The sequence below is a fragment of the Camelus dromedarius genome, chromosome 36 (genome assembly GCF_036321535.1).
Source record: "Camelus dromedarius isolate mCamDro1 chromosome 36, mCamDro1.pat, whole genome shotgun sequence".
NCBI lineage: Eukaryota > Metazoa > Chordata > Mammalia > Artiodactyla > Camelidae > Camelus > Camelus dromedarius.
Window position 1 is genome coordinate 13,774,226 of NC_087471.1, and position 21,031 is coordinate 13,795,256.

At 41.6% G+C, this 21,031-nt stretch overlaps 1 protein-coding gene and 1 non-coding gene across 2 annotated transcripts in view; one reads left to right on the forward strand and one right to left on the reverse strand.

The window, feature by feature from the left end:
- The window catches only part of LOC135320063 (meiosis 1 arrest protein-like), a 32,467-nt gene extending 23,308 nt beyond the window's left edge, over positions 1-9,159 (forward strand). Inside the window, 3 exon segments of the mRNA XM_064482520.1 lie at positions 4,040-4,213; positions 7,913-8,075; positions 8,994-9,159. Coding sequence (XP_064338590.1) covers positions 4,040-4,213; positions 7,913-8,075; positions 8,994-9,159 — 503 coding nt within the window.
- Positions 9,160-11,586: 2,427 nt separating this feature from the next.
- Positions 11,587-11,693, reverse strand: LOC116157566 (U6 spliceosomal RNA). The gene has a single exon (XR_004141696.1). It is a non-coding gene; the product is annotated as a U6 spliceosomal RNA (small nuclear RNA).
- Between the last annotated feature and the right edge of the window lie 9,338 nt (positions 11,694-21,031).

A 21,031-nucleotide genomic window follows, 5' to 3' on the forward strand; every position in this document is an offset into this window, starting at 1 on the left:
ATTCCACTCCTGTGCGTTTATCTGAAGAAAACAAAAACACTAATGTGAAAAGATACATGAACCCTTATGTTCATTGTAGCATTATTTACAGTAGCCAGGATATGGAAGCAAGTGCCCATCAATAGATGAGTGGATAAAGAAGATGTGGTGTATATATATATACAACAGAATACTACACTGCCATAGAAAAAAAAGAATGAAATCTTGCCCTTTGCAGCAACATGGATGGATCTAGAAGTTTTAGTCTAAGTGAAATAAGTCAGACAGAGAAAGACAAGTAATGTTAGATTTCACTTATATGTGGAATCTAAAAAAAACAAAACACACAAACTAACTGAACAGAAACAGAGTCACAGAGAACAAACAGGTGGTTGCCACAGAGGAGGAAAGTAGGGCGAGGAGAGACGTAGGTGAGGTAAAGCAAGAGGTACAAGCTTTCAGTTACAAAATAAATGGGCCACAGGTATGAAATGTACAGTGTGGGGAAACTAGTCAATAATCATGTAGTATCTTTGGTGCCGGATGATAACTAGTCTTATCATGATGTTCATTTTGAGAGGTATAGAAATATTAAATCACTGCAGCGTGTGCCAGGAACTAACATTTAGTTATACTGCACTAAATAGCAACAGGTCATTACACTTCAAAAGCAAATTCACAGAAAAGAGATCAGATTTGTGGTTACCAGAAGTGGGGGCGTGAGGGGGAATTGAAGGAAGGTAGTCCAAAGGTACAAACTTCCAGTTATACGATAAATAACTACTAGTAAATATATTAGTAATATATAGTAAACGTATATAGTCCATAACTATTTACTGTAAGATAAATAACTACATACTAATGCACAGCATGATAAATGTAATTAACACTGCTGTACATTACATATAAAAGTTGTTATAGACTAAATCCTGAGTTCTTACCACAAAGAAAAATTGTCTTCTATTTCTTTAACTTTGTGTCTATATGAGATGATGGATGTTCACTAACTTATTGTGGTAATCATTTCATGCTGTATGTAAGTCATATCATTATGCTGTACATCTTAAACTTATGTGCTATATGTTAACTATATCTCAATAAAACTGAAAGGAAAAAAAGAAGTTGACAAGAACTTTAGCAACAGTGGTGGAGTGTCTGCGGGAAAGATTGGCAGTTTCCTTCACAGAGGCACTGTGTTTCAGGATTGGTTCTTCAGCTTTGCAGGATGAAAAAGCTGATTTTGTAAGCATCACCTTCTCAAGCTCAAGACTGAAGCATAAGCCAGAATATTTTAGAAGGAGAACCATACATAGCCACTGTCATCACCAAGAAGACCAGAAACCTGACAAACACACCCTGCCGTGGGGATGCATGGAGCCAGCACGCCCTCCCCTCTGAGCCCCTCTTGGACGGCACTGCCAGCGTGTGCTGCTGTGGCTCCCTTCCTCTGGGCTCCATTTCTGGCCAATCCTCCTCCCTTCTAGTGCTCACATTCATTCTTTGGATAAGCCAGGACCATCCACAGGCTCCAGCCAAATCTTGCTCTGGTCAGTAAGCCATCCTCCTTTCTTACTGTGACTGTGTTTCATTGGCCTTATCACTCTGTATTAATTTTATCATTTGTCCATCTGAGGAAAACCCTCTTTTTCTCATTTCCAGATTCTTAATGGGAGATAACTTTGCTATTGTCCTCACAGAATGCCTATGGTAGGGGTCTCTAATCGTCTACCCTTTCCCTGGGGAGAAAAAAAGAAACAATTATTTCTCTTCAAAATTCTGCTTGGACTCAAAGCAGTATTAACCTCTCTGCGTTTTGAGATCCTTTGCTCAGTTTCATTTCTTTAGTTCTGTGTCTGCGTCCTTATGCTTTAATGACTATCTTGCCTCCCTGAGAAGCAGCTGTCCAGTCAGTCCCATACTTGTTACTCAGGGTTGAACTCCAGGCTCAGAAAAATTACTTCTTGTTTTGCCTGTGACAAAAGATGATTCACACTATTAAGAAGAACATTTCTCTCCACTTACGAGGAATGTTCCTTTGACAATGACCTCATGTTTATCACTGTAGTGCTTGAAAACTTGGTGGGGCAGATGAAAGTTTAAGGAGGAATGGTCAAGAAAAACGTTGCTTGGGGGAGGGTATAGCTCAAGTAGTAGAGCACATGCTTAGCATGCACAGGGTCTTGGGTTCAATCCTCAGGACTGCCTAAAAATAAATAAATAGATAAACCCAATACCCCCCCAAAAATGTTTTTAAATAATAATGTTGTTTTATAAACTCTGTAAGTGCAAAGAGTATCATATATTTTTGTACAGTATTTCATCTTCTGTGTGATACATAATTACTATTAGTCCGTGTTGGAATAAGTGAAATGACTAGTTACCTAATAAATTCTTGTGACTATTCACAAAAGATGGTAGAGTTTTAGTAATACTAGTCGAAGAGAAAGGCATTTGGTGCCCCTTATCAGCCACAGAATAAGTCGTGAAATGTGACATGAAGTCATCTAAGTCTCGCCACACCTCCCCTGTGTGGGTGCCAACACTTTGGACTGAAGCCCTTTGTCCCTTGTGGAGAGCATGCCACCTCTGCAGACTTGTCCTCAGGAATGTCGTTCTAGAAATAAACCAGCTTTCTCCCCAGGATCCGTGAGTCATACATAGAAGTTAATTCATTGGAGCAACTGACTTTTCTTAGGCCCTTTGTAGAAGTATTTCAGAGAGTCCCTCATGGTGAGGCAAAAAAAAAGTCGGGTTCCTCCTCGGTTTCCTTCCAGATCTTGTCTCATTTCCTGTCTCTCACCTTATATTTGGCTTTTACTGACAAACTTTACCTTCACACCCAGACTCCAATTCCTGAGCTAGTGTTGCCCGAGGAAGGAAGTAGGCTAGCAAAGGCTACCTACCTACCTAGTTTCATTCATTCAGGTTTGGAGTCAAATCGCACTCCACCAGGCCACCCCTGTCTTCTTGGCTGCTGACCACACTTGTGCAATTTAGTAAGTCAGCGGCAAACTTGTATCGTCTGTATCAGAAGGTGGAGCTCGGGAATTCATCTTTTTCTTTTTCTATGAGTCTTTTTAAAATTTAATTTTTATAACAGCAGTAATAGTTGAATACATTTTCACTGTGAAACAACAACATAAAACTGAAGGCCCCCTTGTTAATTGTCTTTAATTTGCATTGCTATATTATTTGGGGGATGTTTTTGTACTCTAAAGTGGGGTTTTTTTGCTAATATTTTTTAAATTTATTGAGCTATATAGTCAGTTTACAATTTTGCATCAATTTCTGGTGTACAGCACAATTCTTCAGTCATACATGAACACACATATATTCATTTTCATATTCTTTTTCACCATGAGCTACTACAAGATATTGAATATATTTCTGTGTGCTATACAGTATAAACTTATCTATTTTATATATACCAGTCAGTATCTACAAATCTCAAACTCCCATTTTATCCCTTCCCAGCCTCCTCTCCACTGGCAACCACAAGTCTGTATTCTATGTCTGAGTCTGTTTCTGTAAAATGTTTTTTACATGTTTTCTGTAGAATGTCTTACTCCTGTCCGCTATTAACACTTTGATTGTAGCCTTCCAGAGCTTTGTAAAAGGCATTTCCATACATATGTATGTACTCAGGCCAATAGTTTTATTTTTCTATAAATAGGCTCATACTATACATCTTGTTCTAGAACTTTCTTTATTCACATACTATCTCCTGACTCTCCACGTCAGTACATTTAGCTTTACTTTGTTTGTTAACGATAGCTTAATACTCCATCATTTGTGCCATAATTTATTTCAACATTCCCCTAATGATGGGCATTTGATTTGCTTCCTGTTTGGAGTTTTGATTATCTGTTATTATTACAATGCTGTACCGGACGCCTTCGCATGAGTCTGTGTGTGTGCTATCCAAGAATGTCTCTAGGCTGGATATCTAGAGGTGAAAGTTGATGGGTACAAAAGATGGGTGCATTTAAATTTTTATATTTTTCAAAATTTACAATTAAACAATCAAACACTTTAACCACTGTGTCCCTTTCTTCTGCAGAGAATTCTGTCTTGGGAACTGACATTGACCTTCAGACTGTAGACAACGATGTTGTCAGCATGGAGATGTTCTTCAAAGCCTGGCTACATAACAGTGGAACAGACCAAGAACACGTCCACCTTCTTCTTCCTTCACGGTGTCTCAGCAACATTTCCAGAGCCAGAGATAATCCAAGTACACACCCCCACAAAAGACGTATTACATAGATTATGGTTATCCCGGTCTACAATTAGGGCTCTAGATTGGTAGATCCCCAGAATACAGAGTAGTTGAAGTTTAGGGGTTGGAGGAGGATTGGATGAGGCTGTCCAGTGTCGGCATTGAGGAGTAAGAAGAGTATTTCTAAAAAGTGACCACAGTTACAAAACTGAACTTAATTAAGCCCAGACAGCAAGGGCTAGTTAGTTTCAGCGTAAAGACTGAAATACCCCAATAACAGGGCATCAGCTACACTGCATGAGCGTGCAATGAGTCCTATATTTTCTCAGTCTTTCACTTTTGATGCAGCAGACATTATCGACATTATAATTAGAGGTAAGGTGGTACCTCGGCAATATCAACAGGGCCCGTGAGGAGAGGAAAAGAACCAAAGGTAAATGGAGATTAAATTGAGGACTTTTCAACAGGGAGACACCAAACTGAGGGGAACCGAAGCACCTGCAGAGGCAAAGCCCGAGGCCAGCGAGGTCCTGGCTGTTGCTCTGGCTGGCAGTGATGCTTAGTTCAGGTCCCACTAGACCATAGGACAAAGCCATTTCTAGAGTTCACCCCCTTTCGTGGTCGGCTTAGGACCTGAGTGTCCAGGCCTGCAAATGGGCCCATCAGTATAGTCAGCCACACTGAGCCTGGAAAAGTTGATGCCTTAGGGCCCAAGCTCCAAAGAGAAGACTTAAATTGTGTCTTCCCCTTTAGGAGGGGGCGCTCAATGAGAAAAAGGGGTATAGACTTCCACCCCCAAAGGAAAGACATATCTTGGTGCTTGCTTTCTGGGGATAGCCTTCTGGCTCTTTCTCTCCCTCCCTCCCCACCCCCACCCTTCACCCCACCCCACCGTTGCCCCACTTTCAATCTAGGGCCCCGGATGCATTTAGCAACTTAACCTTGATTTTACTGTCTTCAAGGCCAATAGTACCAATTGCTCCTAGTCGCATCCTCTGGAATTCACTTATCTATTTTCTTCCAGCCACTGTGTTAATTCCTTTCCCTGCATTATCCCATTTAAGCTTCATAACAACATGAGACAGGTACTGTAATCATATGTCATTGAATCTAAGATGCTATTAAGTAAAAGATACACCATTATTTTATGTACCACTAAGAAAGAAAAACGCTGCCAATTAAATGTGACACAGTGCTTTTTTATCACTTATAAATACATTTTATCCTTACTGAGTGAGTAGAGTAGTAAGGTAAAGATTATCTGCCCGGTCAATGGTGATTAAGAGATACATACAGAGATGTTAGTTAGAAAAAGGAAGTCTTAAAAACCAATAAATGTAATATTACCCCAGTTTTACAGAGAAAATTGAAACTTAGAGAAATTAAACATTTCCCCCAGGGCTGCACAGAAAATTAATAGCCAAGCCAGAATTCAAAGCCAGTCAACTCCAGAACCCATTCTTAACCCCTAGGACTAGAAATCTATATTTTGTGCATTTGACTACTCTTCAGTCCAGAGGACATTCATCAAACTCAGGTCGGTCACCTCCAGAGCCTGGGTCCTTACCAGCTACACAGCCTGCCTCGTGCTGGACAATTTTGAACCAAGAGTCTGCCTCCTGCTGGGCACTTATCTCATTAGGAGGGCTGGGGCCATCAACAGCCAGGAACTCCTGCAGCTAGCCACCTTCCACTGTTGCATGGCATTTGCCCATGGTACTGTTGAGAATTTCTTTGCTTTGCCCTCTCTTTTTCCATGGCTTTCAGCACCAGCCAGAGCCAGAATGTTTATCTGCAGTCATTTTTCAGAAATCCACAGGTCTTCAGGGTGGGTGGTAGAACTTAGATCTGGACTTTTCTGCCCAGGAGGTCTTCACTGGAATCCAGATGCTCAGGCACAGGTGGAATGAGGTCCAGGGAAGCAGGCCTCCTCTGGGGTGCGTGGGACCCACCCGTGAGTTTATACGAGCACAATAAAGACCATACTATAGCCATCCATTGTTCAAAAAAACTGATGCACAATGGATTTCTAGAAATGTGACTCCCCACAGGAAAAACATAACAAAATACAACAAAACCCCTGGAGTCTCCTACTTTAGAATCTTTTGAGGACTGCTCCTCAGATGTTCACTTTGACTTCTCCTTACAAGGGTCTCCATCCAACACTACCTGCTTCTGTAGCTGCCTCAGGCCCTTCACCTGCTCTCTAGGGACTTCCCTCAGAGGCCTCTTTCTGACAGAGTGCACAGTCTGCCCCACATGAGCGTCTTGTGTTACCTCTTTGAGTTTGGGACCTGCCACCTCTGCACATGGGTTCTGGGTGGTGAGAAGCATACGTGGTTCTAGACTCATGCCCTGCCTGCTAAAACATCTTTCCCAGCTTTGGGGACACTGCTGAGATTAGAGTTCCAGGAGTTCTCAGCCCTAGCTGCAGGAAGAATCACATGAGGAACTTTTAAAAACACCAAAATCAGCTCCAGCCCCAGAGATCCCTGTTTCGTTGTTGTGAGTAGGGCCCAGACCTCAGTACCTTTGACAAGCCCACTAGGTGATTCTTACTGCAAGCAGAGTTGAGAACCTCAGCCAGATGAACACAGCTGTCTGGTTCTAAAGCCCAGGGACCCAACAACCGAGAAGTCAGGCACAGAGGAAATGAGGGGCAGCTGGAGTCCTAGGCAGAGCCCCTCCTGCTGACTGCCACACCAAGAGCCAAGAGCTGTCTCACCCCGAATTCATGTCTAGGTCTGATTGCTGCTCCCAGGAGGGCCAGCAAGAGCTGACATCTATTCTGACATCCTATTTTTTCCCCTACATTATTTCTACTTCTATTTTTACTTCATGTTGCACTTACTACAGTCATTTCATAAATCACTGACATCAACCTCTAGCCTTCTCGCAAGTACTCAACTTTCATACATTCCTAGTTTGTTAATAGTATTCAAACCTGATACATATTTTATTAAAGACCTTCGTAGTATCAAGGATTCAAGCCTAGCACAACAGACCATCATACACAGTGATGTGAGTACACCTGTTGGAGCTGAAGCTTAATACAAGAGTATAAATCCTCCGTGAATAACCCACACATAGTTGAAGCCCCCCCAGAACTACTTACCGTCTGTTGCCACGGTGATGCTCCAAGGCCTAGAAGTTTCCATTCATTTGGGGAATTAAACCTAAGCTATTTCAGGAACTTACCCCTCCCTTCCCCCTCCCTCCGAATGTCCCTAGAAGTGCTCACGCAGAAACAGTAGCTATCAGCTGACCGCCTGACTTCTGCTTCTCTGCTCTTCCTTCGTCTAACCTGAAGTCTTGCCAAAGCTGAGCCACAGGGAAGCAGCAGAGGCAAAATTTCCTTCTGTGATTACCAGAAGGCCCTGCCTGTTGCAGTGTTAGCTGCCTCTACCGCGGAGGACACGTGTTCCTCCCAGACTCCATCACAAGCCAGATATTTCACCATGAGCTGCTCAGCCAGCCCAGAAGTAAAACACATAAGAATCATGTCGGACCCAGAAAATAAGTCTCCTATTGTGTAGAGCAATACTGTTCCAGACCTGCTCTGCCTTCCCAAACCAGTTGTACTTTCCTCTCTCCCCTCCCAGTCGCTACTTGCCTGGTGAGGGCAGAATGTGTGGCAGGTGTTCTCTCTTAACCGTATATATAGCCTGAGGTTACCTGGGACAGTCTCTCCCCCAGTACTGCTTTTCATTGCAGTGTGCCTGAAATGTGATCTCCAAGAGCGACTTCTCAGCCCGTCCCTGCTCCCTGGCACAGCTGGCGGCTCCCTGCGAATGGATGACCCAAAAGGAGACTTCAGCACACTCTACCAGATGGCTTCCCAGTTGTCAGCGTCTCGTTACAAGCTCCGGGTGATCAAGTATGTTCCAGTCCGTGCAAATGCTTATTCTTATGGGTTCCAGAGCTAGGAAGTCCAGAGATAGAGGGCATCCCCAGGTGGCGGGCAATAGGAAGTCAGTTCCAAAGCAGCAATGGCGGGTATGGGTATGAAGGAGCAAGGTCAGTCTGCTCAGTGTGTGGAGTTGAATGAGGAGATGGTGGGAGATGTGCCTCAGTAGGACATTCTGAGGTCTGGATGAGGACTGAAAATCCAGAAAGTCTCTGAATGCAGAGAAAAACAAGATCAGCAGAAAGATGTTTATCCACTGAGTAAGTGCTATTGAGCACCTGCTTTGTTTGGACATCAGGACAGAGGTCTGACCCTCAAGGAGCAAGTGGTACATGAGAGCTACCCCACCTTCCCATTTCTTTAAGGACTAGAATTCCTGCTTCCAAGAGAATAAATGCCAGGGCGGAATTAGCAAGGATGGCAAAGACCGCTTTCACTGTTTCCTAGATCCTATCACATGCCCATGTACAGGTATCTGAGTAAGCCTGACCATGAATGCTGCTGGGGAACCTTCTTAAATGCATCCTTTTCTGAAATGCATCTTCTGTCAGCATTTTGCCACAAAAGAGCCAGGTCTGGGACGCAGATGGTTAACATACTGCTGTGTAATACGGTTGCTGCAGCAGGAGTGAATGGAACAGAATGAGCTCAGGAGAGGCAGCACCCGTCAGAGCCACCTCATGATGGCTGCGCCATTTAACAGGCTCGGAGACCCTGCTGTGGGCCAGAGACCTTGCCAGGTGCTGTCCATACTAAGCTGAGTAATTCACAGGCCCCAACCTAAAGGACTTCACAATAGGGTCTTAGACTTAAGCTGAATTTAAGTGGATCTGGGTCAAGGTTCTGGATATCACTGAGGAGACTTTCACTGCCATTGTCTTTTCCCAGGGCTCTGAAATCCAGTGGGGTCTGCGAATCACTGACATACGGACTCCCATTCATCCTCAGACCCACCAGCTGTTGGCAGCTGGACTGGGATGAGCTGGAGACAAACCAGCAGCATTTCCATGCTCTGTGTCACAGCCTGCTGGTGAGTACCCATGTCACCAGGTGAGGAAGAGGGCGAGTGTTAAAGCACCACAGAAAAGCAGCTAAATCAAGCCTGCCCTGATCCCAAACCTGCCCCAGTCCACAAGAGGACAGGAAAACTGGACGTCCTCTGAAACGTGGACTAAATATGAGTTGCCTTTGTTGGTTTCACGCTACCGTGAATAATTCCTGAATTCAGTTATATGACACTAAACTTGAAAATCCCTAATTTTGTATATTTAAATGGCAACCAGAAATTTTCCATGAGTAACTATATTTTAAACCCTATTTTCTTCCTATCATCGTGCTGGACATTATGGTTTATTTCAGTGACGGGCACTTGGGCCAGACGTTGTGCCAAGCCCTAGATAGTCAGTCTCTTACGATACACATTATCTACGGTCTCAAGAAATTTACTCTTTAATGGCAGAGGTGGGATTAAACATGTATATTCTTAATCGTGAGAAGTTTATGAAGGAAAAGAAGAGGCTGCTATAAAAAAGTGAAGGTGACATTGAAACTGAGATCTGCCAGGTGAAATGGGAATTAGAAAGGTGAAGGGCGGCAAGAAGAGCATCCCAGGTGCCGAGAAGGGCATGTGCAAAGACCCCGAGTCTGGAAAGAGCTGGTCCTTGAATCTAGAATGGGGAGGGCTGCTTGACGCTCATGTCTGACATCGGCCCTGGATGGTAGAGTTTCTTGCTGATCTTGACCTTGTATCCAAGTCAGCTCTTCCCTCGGTACATGTTTAATACCCTGTGCTTATCTTTGACTTAAACCCCTGTTTACATGTGGTTCTCACTTGTAGCATCTGAGGTGAGAACAAGTTTGTGAAAGAGAAATCCGTTGGCTTGATGCGAACCCGGGAGACCCCGAGTCTCTAGATCTGTGCAGGGTATTAACGTGTAAGAGCCGCCGATTCCAGGATTTCTCTAGAAGCTGCAGGAGTCCTGAAACATTGTCATTTCTGTCTCGCCGGCCTGACGGGCTTGGGAAGGTCCGAGCCTTACGACCCACTTTCCTTTCTTACCCGATGTTTTCCCGCCAGGACACCGAGGGTTGTTACTTGCCTTGAGTTGGAAAACAGTTTACATTCACACATGTAAATTTATTCATCCTGTTAATTTATGTAAGGTTTTTGTATGCAATTCTCAATTCTTTAAGAGATGACAAACAGATTTTGGTTTCTATTGTCATGTGAGAACATGAGGCCTCAGCAACATGTCATTATGAGGAAATAAGAGTGCTGCAGTAAATAGATCGGGGAAAAAAAAGAATGGGGAGGATTCTGGGGAGGGTATGGCTCAAGTGACAGAGCACACGCTTAACATGCATGACATTCTGTATTCGATCCCCAGTACTTCCCCTAAGAATAAATAAATAAATAAGTGAACCTAATTACCTCCCCCCACCAAAAAAAAATTTCTAAAAAAAATAATAAAAAATTAAAAAAGAATGGAAGGACCATTGTGACTGAAACAAAAAAAAAAGCCAGGAAAGAGAGCCAAAAGATGGGGAGCCAAAAGTGAGCAGGGGTCGAATCACACAAAGCTTTGTAGGCCACATTAAGGACTATTGGACATTAAGTACAGAAAGAAATCGTTAGAAAGGACATCATCCATTTAAGTTTTGAAGCTAGTAATTGTGCCAGTATTTGGAAATGAACTTTCAGACGCAAGAATGAAAACAAGAAAAATGAGGTAGGAGGGCACTTACAGGAGTCTAGGCAAGAGATGGTTGTGGCTTAGACTTGGATGTGGGAAGTCAAGATGAGAAAAGTAAAACACACATTTTAGAGAAAGAACTTGATGAAGGATTGGATGGTAGGGAGTGAGGAAGAGGAACGTATCAAATAATGGCCTGATTTCTGATTTAGCATTTCCTGAAATGGAAAAACTAAAAGAGCTTATACATGAAACAGAAAATTTACACTCCATTTAGCAGTGTATTAAAACACAAATGTTTATTAAAAATTTTTTTAATTAAAAAATATAAAAAATTAAAAATAAAAAATAAATAAAGCACAAATGTTTAAATGCAAAATAAAACACCTGCAAATACAGTCCAAAGACTGTATGAGTGCTAACTGGGTGTGGAATAACAGTTTGACCCGGTAGGATATGGGAGATCAGGACAGCACGGTAATGCATGTCTTTCACTATCAGAAACAGACTTCTTTTTTCCTGTTTCAAAGCCCACACTCCCTTTTAGCCCACAGTCCGCCCACTGAGTTCCTGTTTCCTATCTGAAGAACACGCATCTGTCTTTGCAGAGCAGAGACCATAGATACCTCCTCACTGCTAAAGCCCAGCAGCTCCATTTCCTATGCCCAATTCTGCCTAATTCCTCAGGGTCTTGGGGAGCCCCTCGGGAGAAATTTCTCTCAGGGGACTTCAGTACATTTTTAATTTATTTTTTCATTGAAGTATAGTCAGTTTGCAATGTTGTGTCAAAAAATATGGAACGCTTCACGAATCTGCCTGTCATCCTTGCTCAGGGGCCATGCTAATCTTCTCTGTGTCATTTCCATTTTAGTGCACGCACTGCTGAAGTAAGCACCAGTACATTCTTATAGTACGTGATATTTTAAACACATGCATTTTAATACACTGCTAGATGGAGTGTAAATTTTCTGGAAAATGGCACCCTTCAACACTTCAATTCCAATGTTGGGAATATAACAGCCCAAGAAAACCATCAGAAATGGGAGCAAAGGTCTATGTACCAGCATGCTTATCTCAGTGTTATTTACAATGGTAAAAAAAAAAAAAAAAAAAAAAAAAATTGGAGGGTATGGTTAAATAGAGAAGTGGTGAAATTGAAATAGGGGAAAGGTAAAGGGAACAATAATTCAGCCAAACAATGAATACTGTGTAGCCATAATAGTTCACACTAAGGATGGGCAAGAGTATTCTCTTCCGTCTGGCTTATGTTAGGTAAGATCAGAGTCTCTCTGCCTCTGAACTCGGGGTCTGAGAATCTAGTTATTTATTCAACAAGTATTTACTGAGCACTGTGTGCCAGGTACTGTGCTAGGGGCCAGAGAGACCTCTTCTTGATCACTCCTCTCGTGTGGAAACTCACAAGCTGTAGCTGAGCCATCACTAATAGATAACCCATTTTTTGTAGCACTTACTAAGCGCTAGTCACTCAACCAAGCTCTTTGAGTACTTTACCTCATTTAATCCTCAAGATAATTATGTGAGATAGAGATGGTTGTCCCCATTTTTACAGATGAAGAAGACTGAAGTCTGGAGAAATCAAGTAACTTACAAAAGGTTACACAGCCACTGAAGTGGGCAAGTCAGAATTTGAGTGCAATTCAGTTGACTGTATTAATTCGTGCTTTGAACTCCTTGGCTAAATGCCCTTCTCCAGGTGTAGCCAGGTAAACACAGGCCACCACAGTGAGGGTCATTCTCCCTCCACGTACCACCCCATGCGTCTGTACTTCCCTGGGCTCGAATTCACTTAAACTGATACTAGGTACTTGCTTCTTACCCGTCTTGTGCTACTGTCCTCTCTACTCTGTGTTTGTTCCACCTCATTCAGATCCAAGACCAACACTCCTTTTCAGGGAAAGGGAGAAGCAAAATGGTGTTTGAATGGCTCTTCCTTCTTGCTTCTCGCATGACATCTCCAAGCACCAACATTATGGAGGGAAGCATTCTTCACAAGCTTCTGCTCATTCATTCAACAACAAATATTTTTGGAGTCCTTACTATGTGACAAGACTTATTTAGAGACCTTCTTGGTCCTGTTACTACAAGTTTTCAGCACTTCATTAACTCCCTCCTTGGTTTTGTACTCTTTCCTACACCTTTGTCATATGTCATCAGCTCCCCGCTTGAATCTCTTGACTTCTGTTCCTCTTCATGATGGTGTGATGTTCCCCTGCAGCTAAGTTCTCATTCTGACTTCTGTCTTTCTGTTAATAGCAGCACCGCCATTGTCTGCTCACCCAGGCTTGAAACCTCAGTGACTTTCAGCCTCCTTGGCCTTTACACCCACTTCATCACTAAGTCATATCAGTTTGTTTCTTATGATGTGAGTTGTAACTGTCCTTTCCTTCCCATCCCCACTGCTTGTTCTCACCAAGACTTCTTCAGTAAACTCCTAACTGGCTTCCCTATCTCTGATCGCTCCCTCTTCTGACTTGCACTGCGCATTAGACCAGATTAACCCTGCTGGAGCATCCCCCATCACATACTGTTCTGTGACGCCAGAACTCCATGACTCAAGGCTTGCCTGCTCTAACCCCATAGCATCTATTGTGTATGTTTTGCCCTCTTCATTTTTATTATCACTCTCCTAGTTCAAGCCCCTTTTTACCTCTTTCCTTTAATACTGCGATAATCTCGTAATTTGTCTTAGTCTCTTTAGTGTTTCCCCTTCCCAATCCACTTTCCATACTGCCACAGGACTAATCCTCTTGAAACACAGCACTGAACCTGCCACTCTTCAGCTTAAACCTATTTTGTGACTTACTATTAATTATACTTTAAAGTCTATATTCCTTACTCAGGTATTCAAATTCCAGCCTTATCTCCCATTATTTCCCTCCCTGTAACATACAGTCCATCCAAATTAACATACAAACTTTAAATCGCCCTGTCTTTGAACTTACGTTCAACTTGGCCTTTGTCCTATCTCCATCTGTTCAAATCCCACCCTGTTCTGAAAGACTCAGCTCAGATGGGGCTTCTGCAATGAGGCCTTCCTGGATGCCTATATTTATCATTAGACCTTTGTATGTTCTATTTCTTTTGAGAGAAAAGCATATTTTAATTAGTTTTTTAAATATGTATCCTATGATTTGAGTTAAAGTCTATGATATGAATTTGACTACCCAGATTCCGGGATAACCTGGTTGCCTTTTCCTAGAGTTTCTACCATGTCTCCATTTTACCAGCTAATTCCTCCACCTTAGTCAAATTTAGGTTTAGAGTAGAAATTCTCCCTTTGTTATCTCTCTTTCTGGGGAGTCAAGGCAAGGCAGTTTTCTAATCTGTCTTGATAAAGTATAATTTGTATTGTTCATGAAAAGCATCAGCTTCAGGCTTAGATGGCCCTAGGTCCTGACAGCTTCACTATTTCCCAATTGTGTGAACTTTAGGCAACATACCTAACCTCTCTAAGCATCAGTGTATTTATCTATTTGTAACCCTAACAAATCTAGTGGCTCCATGTGGTTTAGTCTCTGCATAAATAATGTATACAGAAGCACTACCTAAGTGACAAAAAGTAATTTTTAGCACATGAAAAAATGCTCAATATCACTAATTATCAGAGAAATGCAAATCAAAACTACAATGAGGTATCATCTCACACCAGTCAGAATGGCCATCATTCAAAAGTCCACAAGTGACAAATGCTGGAGAGGCTGTGGAGAAAAGGGAGCCCTCCTACACTGCTGGTGGGAATGCAGGTTGGTGCAGCCACTGTGGAAAACAGCTTGGAGATTCCTCAAAAGACTAGGAATAGACTTACTGTGTGACCTAGGAATCCCGCTCCTGGGCATATATCCAGAAGGAACCCTACTTCAGAATGACACTTGCACCCCAGTGTTCATAGCAGCACTATTTACAATAGCCAAGACATGGAAACAGCCTAAATGTCCATCGACAGATGACTGGATAAAGAAAATGTGGTATATTTATACAATGGAATACTACTCAGCCGTAAAAACCGACAACATAACGCTGTCTGCAGCAACATGGATGCTCCTGGAGAATGTCATTCTAAGTGAAGTAAGCCAGAAAGAGAAAGAAAAATACCATATGAGATCGCTCATATATGGAATCTAAAACAAAACAAAACAAAACAAAACATAAATATAAAACAGAAACAGACTCATAGACATAGAATACAAACTTGTGGTTGCCAAGGGGGTGGGGGTGGGAAGGGACAGACTAGGATTTCAAAACATAGAATAGATAAACAAGATTATACTGCATAGTACAGGGAAATATACACAAGATCTTGTGGTAGCTCACAGAGAAAAAAATGTGACAATGAATACATGTATGTTCATGTATAACTGAAAAATTGTGCTCTATGCTGGAATTTGACACAACATTGTAAAATGACTATAAAAAATATTTTTTAAAAAGTAATTTTTAAATTAACTTATATGTGCTTTCAAAGAACACCAAAGAGGAAGTGGTCTTTACCCACAATGATAGATCTCAAATTTTCTTTCTCCCCTCCTCAATTATATCTAACCTGAGATGTTCCAAGAGCCTTTCGCACACACACGCACACAGAAACTAAAACTCTTTCTACATCCCCACTCCAGGGACACCTCTGTCCTCTTCTCTCTCATAGACTGACTGAGCCTCTCTGACACAGTCCCCTCCCTCTGAGGTCCTGTCTCTCTCTGCCTGTATAAAGTATCCAAGAACAGAACCACAAAGCTTCTCCTTTCATGAGTAGATGTGGAGTGGGAGGGAAAGCAAAAAGGGAGATGTGTGACACACACGTATTAGTGACCCTTGTCCCTCTCACGTGTGAAATAGAGACGGTAAAATATACCTCGTGTGGTTTTTAAAATGATTAAGTACTATTGCGTGCGTAAAGCACCTAGCGTATGTCTGGCATGTGATTTGGACATAGTGGTTGGTTAGTAGGTCTGCAAATTCCATCTGTTGCTTTTTTATGGGTTCTAATTCTCTGGAGAAATTCTCCATATTTTCATCTATTTTCTTGAACAAATTAATCATAGTTATTTTAAGGTACTTACCTGCTAACCTCAACACCTGGATCGCCTGTGGCCTTGTGTCTATTCTTTTTCTTCATTTGGTTTTCAGACATGTTGGTCCTGTCTTTTGGTGCACCTGGTAATATTTTAATGAAAGATGCTGATTGTGCCTAAATGAATTGTAGAGGCTCCAGTTGGTGTTGGCTTCCTCTGGAGAGGGTTCATCCTGCCCTGCATGAAGCAGATAGAATGTTGGCAGATCACCCTTTTCCACCCAGGAGCTGTGCTGAGCCAAGACTGGACTGCAGTCCTGCTAAGGCTCAGTCTGCCCCTGGGTTGCTCCTGGCCCTGTGCATTGTGAGCGTCCCCTTCCCTTGAACGATCCCAACTCTAACCACTCTGTCCCAAGTCTGCTAGAACACTCCACTCCCAGAGGCTTTCTCTTTGGGTGTTTTTGCCCCCCTGCTCGATGCAGCCCCAGTATTTGGCAAATGTGCTGAGTGAGAAATCAGCCTGAGCACCCACCCCAGCCCTGCCAAGTCTCCACCAAAAGATTTGCTAGTTTTTTCTGTCCCCTTGCAAGTGCCTTAGCAGGTGCAAATCCTAGATTCTCAGTTCCCACCCCGACTCCCTCCAACTCAGAATCCACATACGCCCTCAGGACAAAAGAGGTTTCATTAACTCTCTCATCTCTCTGAGACTCAGCTACCTCTCCTTTTCATCGTCTCAGCACCTTCTCCCTGCATTCAGACAAATGGTGTCTATATTATTCAGTGTTTCTGGTTGTTCTAGGCAGGAGAACCAGTCTTCCTCTGGCCATTCCAACCCACTCAGATGTAGAAGTAGATGCTCGTTAAATGTTCATTTATTTATTCCCCCTTTGCATCCTTTATCTGACCAGACAGCCTATAGTACATTTTCTGGTTCACCCTCAGTTAGTTGGCTTGGCTCCACCACGTTCTCATTTTCAGGTTCCTGCATCTCCCTACAAATATAAGCATAGCTCAGCTCATTCAGTGCTATCTCTTCCTCCACCCTCCTTTCAGAGCAGTTCTTCTGAACAGAGTGCACACTGCCGTAATTAAATTCAAAGCGACAGCCCCACCAGACCTCATCAGCTCTAAATGTCTTGTGCCCTCTCAAAATGCACTTTAAGAAACTGCAGCCTTAAATGTCATTCCATTCTCTGGTTTTTCACTTGAAAATTGAAAGTTGGATTTTTATGTCCTCCTCACAGATGATTTTGTTTTATATAAGTATTTTATATTTCAATTCCCTTTCCTCAGAAGAGTATCACTTTATCAGATAGGCAAGGCTCTTGATAATCCCATTTTCCTAGTCTTTTCCTGAAAAATATGTGGTATCTACCCATTTCTATAAATTTCACTTTTAGTTCAATCCAGATCACAAGAGAGCCATGTATTTTAACTGCATTCTTCAAATTTTCATAGACGTTTATGTAAGAATAATTAAATGATTTCAAATTTAACAAACATTATCTAATAATTATTAAATTTTAAAAGTTAACACTTCATGGTGCTTACTGTGTGCCTGGAACAGTTCTAAACACTTCATGAACGTTAATTTATATTATCTCCATAACCATCCTATAAGGTAGGAATTATCTCTGTTTTACAGATGAGGTGGTTGAGGCCCAGAGAGGATAAGTACTTTCCCAAGATCACACAGCTAGTAATGGTAGAGCCAGGATTTAACCCAGAAAGATTGGCTGTAGGACCCAACTCTTAACTACTCTATAGCCATAAGAAATTCATGATCGTATTGACTGCAGGAGCTCTCTGAGATACATTCACTGCTCAGTAAGGACCCACAAGATAGCTTTTTCCAGACTTTATGTCTGGAAAAGCGGTGGGACTCCCTTCCAGGAAAAGTGGGTGGCTTACATTTTTATGATCTTGTCTAATCTTGGCTCTATTATTGCCCTACCCTTATTTTTCCTTTGCCTGGATCACCTAAGCCCCCTAATTATTTTATATTTTTTTGTTGTTGCATTTTTCTAAACTTGGATAACTACTTTCTGGAATGTGGTAAGGAATTATATGTATATGTAATTTTTCCAAGTATGTATTAGATGAATTTATTCATCACCAGGAAAACATCATTTCAATTACCAAATCATCCTGCTTGGTCTCAGTTATGTAGCGAGTGACTCACTTTCCACATCCTCATTTCTCCTACAAAGTCATGTCTGTGTGAACTAGAAAAAGAAATGAAAATACCACCTAGGTCTTTCGATTTCCTACTTAAAATGTCAGAGTCTCTGGACACACATTCCAGAGATTTACGGGCCATGTCTGCCCTAATTGGCCACAGAACTGACAGAATTCAAGCCAAGATGTGTCCAGCAGGAGTCTGAGTATACAGGCAATGACCTGGTTGGGCTGTAAATGGGTGGGGAAATGGAAAGTCCTTGGTTATATTAGGCAAATATTCAAGAGCAAGAATCCAAGCTGAGAGTGGGGTGATGGCAGGTCAGGAGACTTTAAAAAAATGATCAGAATGAAGTTAGAATGTACAGCCTGAAGGGCATATAGACAGGGGTTAGGAAAGCAGGAGGGCAGCGGGCTTCCTGTAAGCTAGCCTTGTCTGTTTCCCTTGCTGCATCTCTCACCACGCCCCTTCCATCCTCCACTCCAGCCACACTAATAAATTAGTAAATGTTTCCCAAATATGTTAAACTGTTTCATACTTCCACACTTTGTTTCATGCTGTTCTCTTCGCCTTCCCTCTATCCACCTGACTAATTTCCAGTTTTTCCAGATTCTGCTTAAATACCTTCACTATGAAGTTTTTCCTGCTTCCATCACAGCCTGCCTGCCCCTACTCATCATTTTTGCCCCTTTCCCACCCATGTACCTATTGCCGTATTTATTTTGACCTTCACAGAACTGATAAGCGGTATGAGTATGCACCTAGCTCTGTAAGAAATGTCACATCGTTATATTTTTCTAAACCAAATTTTTAAAATATTAGTCCCCAAGCACTAGGATGGTGAAACACTCAGTATCTTTTTGAGTGCCTCTCTAGGGTCATACTCAGAATCCTAGTGGGGCTAACAGTCCAAAAAATGTGGCAAATGGCCCTTTGGTCTTCAGTACACCTCCAGTCCATCACTGAGTAGAAGTAACAGGGGCAGACATCTTTGTCTTGCTCCTAATCTTAGGGAGAAATCACCCAGTCTTTGACCACCACCTGTAGGCTTTTTTAGAGGCCTTTGTTAGGTTCGGGAAGTTCCACTCTAATCCTAGTTTTTTTTAACGTTTTTAACCATGAATTTTATCAAATGCTTTTTCTGCATCTATTGAGATGATTATATAGTTTTGTCCTTTATTCTATTAATGCAGTGTATCACATTGCTCGATTTTTGGATATTAAACCAACCTTGTATTCCTAGGATAAATCCCACTTGTAGTGTGTAATTCTTTTTATACATTGCTGGATTTGGTTGGCTGGTATGTTGCTGAGAATTTTTACATCTATATTCATAAGGGGTATTGGTCTGTAATTTTCTTTTCTTGTGATGTCTTTGTCTGGTTTAATATCAGGGTAATACTGGCCTCATAGATGAGTTGCAAAGTTTTCCTTCATCTTCTATTTTTTGGGAAGAATTTGTTAAAGATTAATGTTATTTTTTTTAAAGGTTTGATAGAATTCTACAGTGAAACTATCTGGGCCTTGACTTTTTTGGTGGAAAATTTTCTGATTGCTAATTCTATATCCTTACTTGTGCAAAAAGAAGTTAATATAGCAACCCTGAGATTCCTTTCCTTAGAAATTCCTGCTTGCAAGATGGACCCTTGGCTGGCATCTGGAAATTTGGATTTAGGGAGTGTTCCCCACCATTCCCTAAATAATGAGTGCCTAAACTGTGCAAAAATATGTGCTGACAACTGCTTTTCTTCTAGGAGTCTAGAATTTTGGTATGTACTAGTTACAGGGTGCCTACATGACCAGCCCTCCCAAAATGTTGGGCACTGAGTCTGTAATGACTTCTCCTGGGAGGCAGCATTTTACAGATGCTGTCACAATTCAATGCTAGAGGAATTAAGTACATTCTGTGTGACTCATAGGTAGAGGACTCTTAGAAGCTCGCACCTTGTTTCCTATGCTGATTTTCCCTTGTACCCTTTTGCTGTAATTAGTCATATTTATGAGTATGACTATATGTTGAGTCCTGCTATTCCTCTCAGTGAATCACTGAACCTGGGAGTGGTTGTGGGGACCCCTGACACAGAATTATCCAGACTTTCTATTTTCTTTTGAATCAGTCTCAGCAGTTTGTGCCTTTCTAGGAATATGTCCATTTCATCTAAGTTACCTAATTTGTTATCACATAATTGTTTATAATATTCCCTTATAATCCTTTTAATTTCTGTTAGGTGAGTAGTGATGCCCCCTCTTTTATTTTGATTTTAGTAACTTGGGTATTTGCTCTTTTTGCTTTGATCAGTCTAGCTAAAAGTTTGTTGATTTAATTGATCTTTTCAAAGAATCAACTTTTGGTTCCACTGATTTTCTCTATTATCTTTCTATTGTATATTTCACTTCTTTCTAATCCAGTATTTATTTTTTAATGGTGGTACTGGGGATTGAACCCAGGACCTTGTGCATGCTAAGCACTCACTCTACCACTGAGTTATACCCTCCCTCCTGATCCAGTATTTTTTTTTCTTTCTTCTGTTTGCTTTAGGTTTAGTTTGGTCTTCTTTTTCTAGCTTCTTAAGATGGAAGGTTAACTTACTGATTTGAAATCTTTCTTCTTTTTATTTTAACAGAGGCACTATCAGCTATAAATTTCCCTCTGAGCACTGCTTTAGTTGTATTTCATAAGTTTTGGTATGTTGTGTTTTTACTTACCCTCATCTCAAATTATTTTCTTATTTTCCTGGTGACGTCTTCTTTGATCTCTTGATTATTTAGGAATTTATTATTTAATTTTCACATACTTATTAATTTCCCAAACGTCCTTTCCTTCTTGATTTCTAATTTCATTCCACTATGGTCAGAGAAGATACTTTGGAAGATTTTAATCTTTCTAAATGTATTGTAGCTTGTCTTATGGCCTATCACATGGTCTGTTCTGGAGACCGTCCATGTTCACTTGGGAAGAATGTAATATAATCTGATGTTTTGGAGTTTGAAATCTCTTTTACCACCTCCCCTTTGTCTCCTTCAT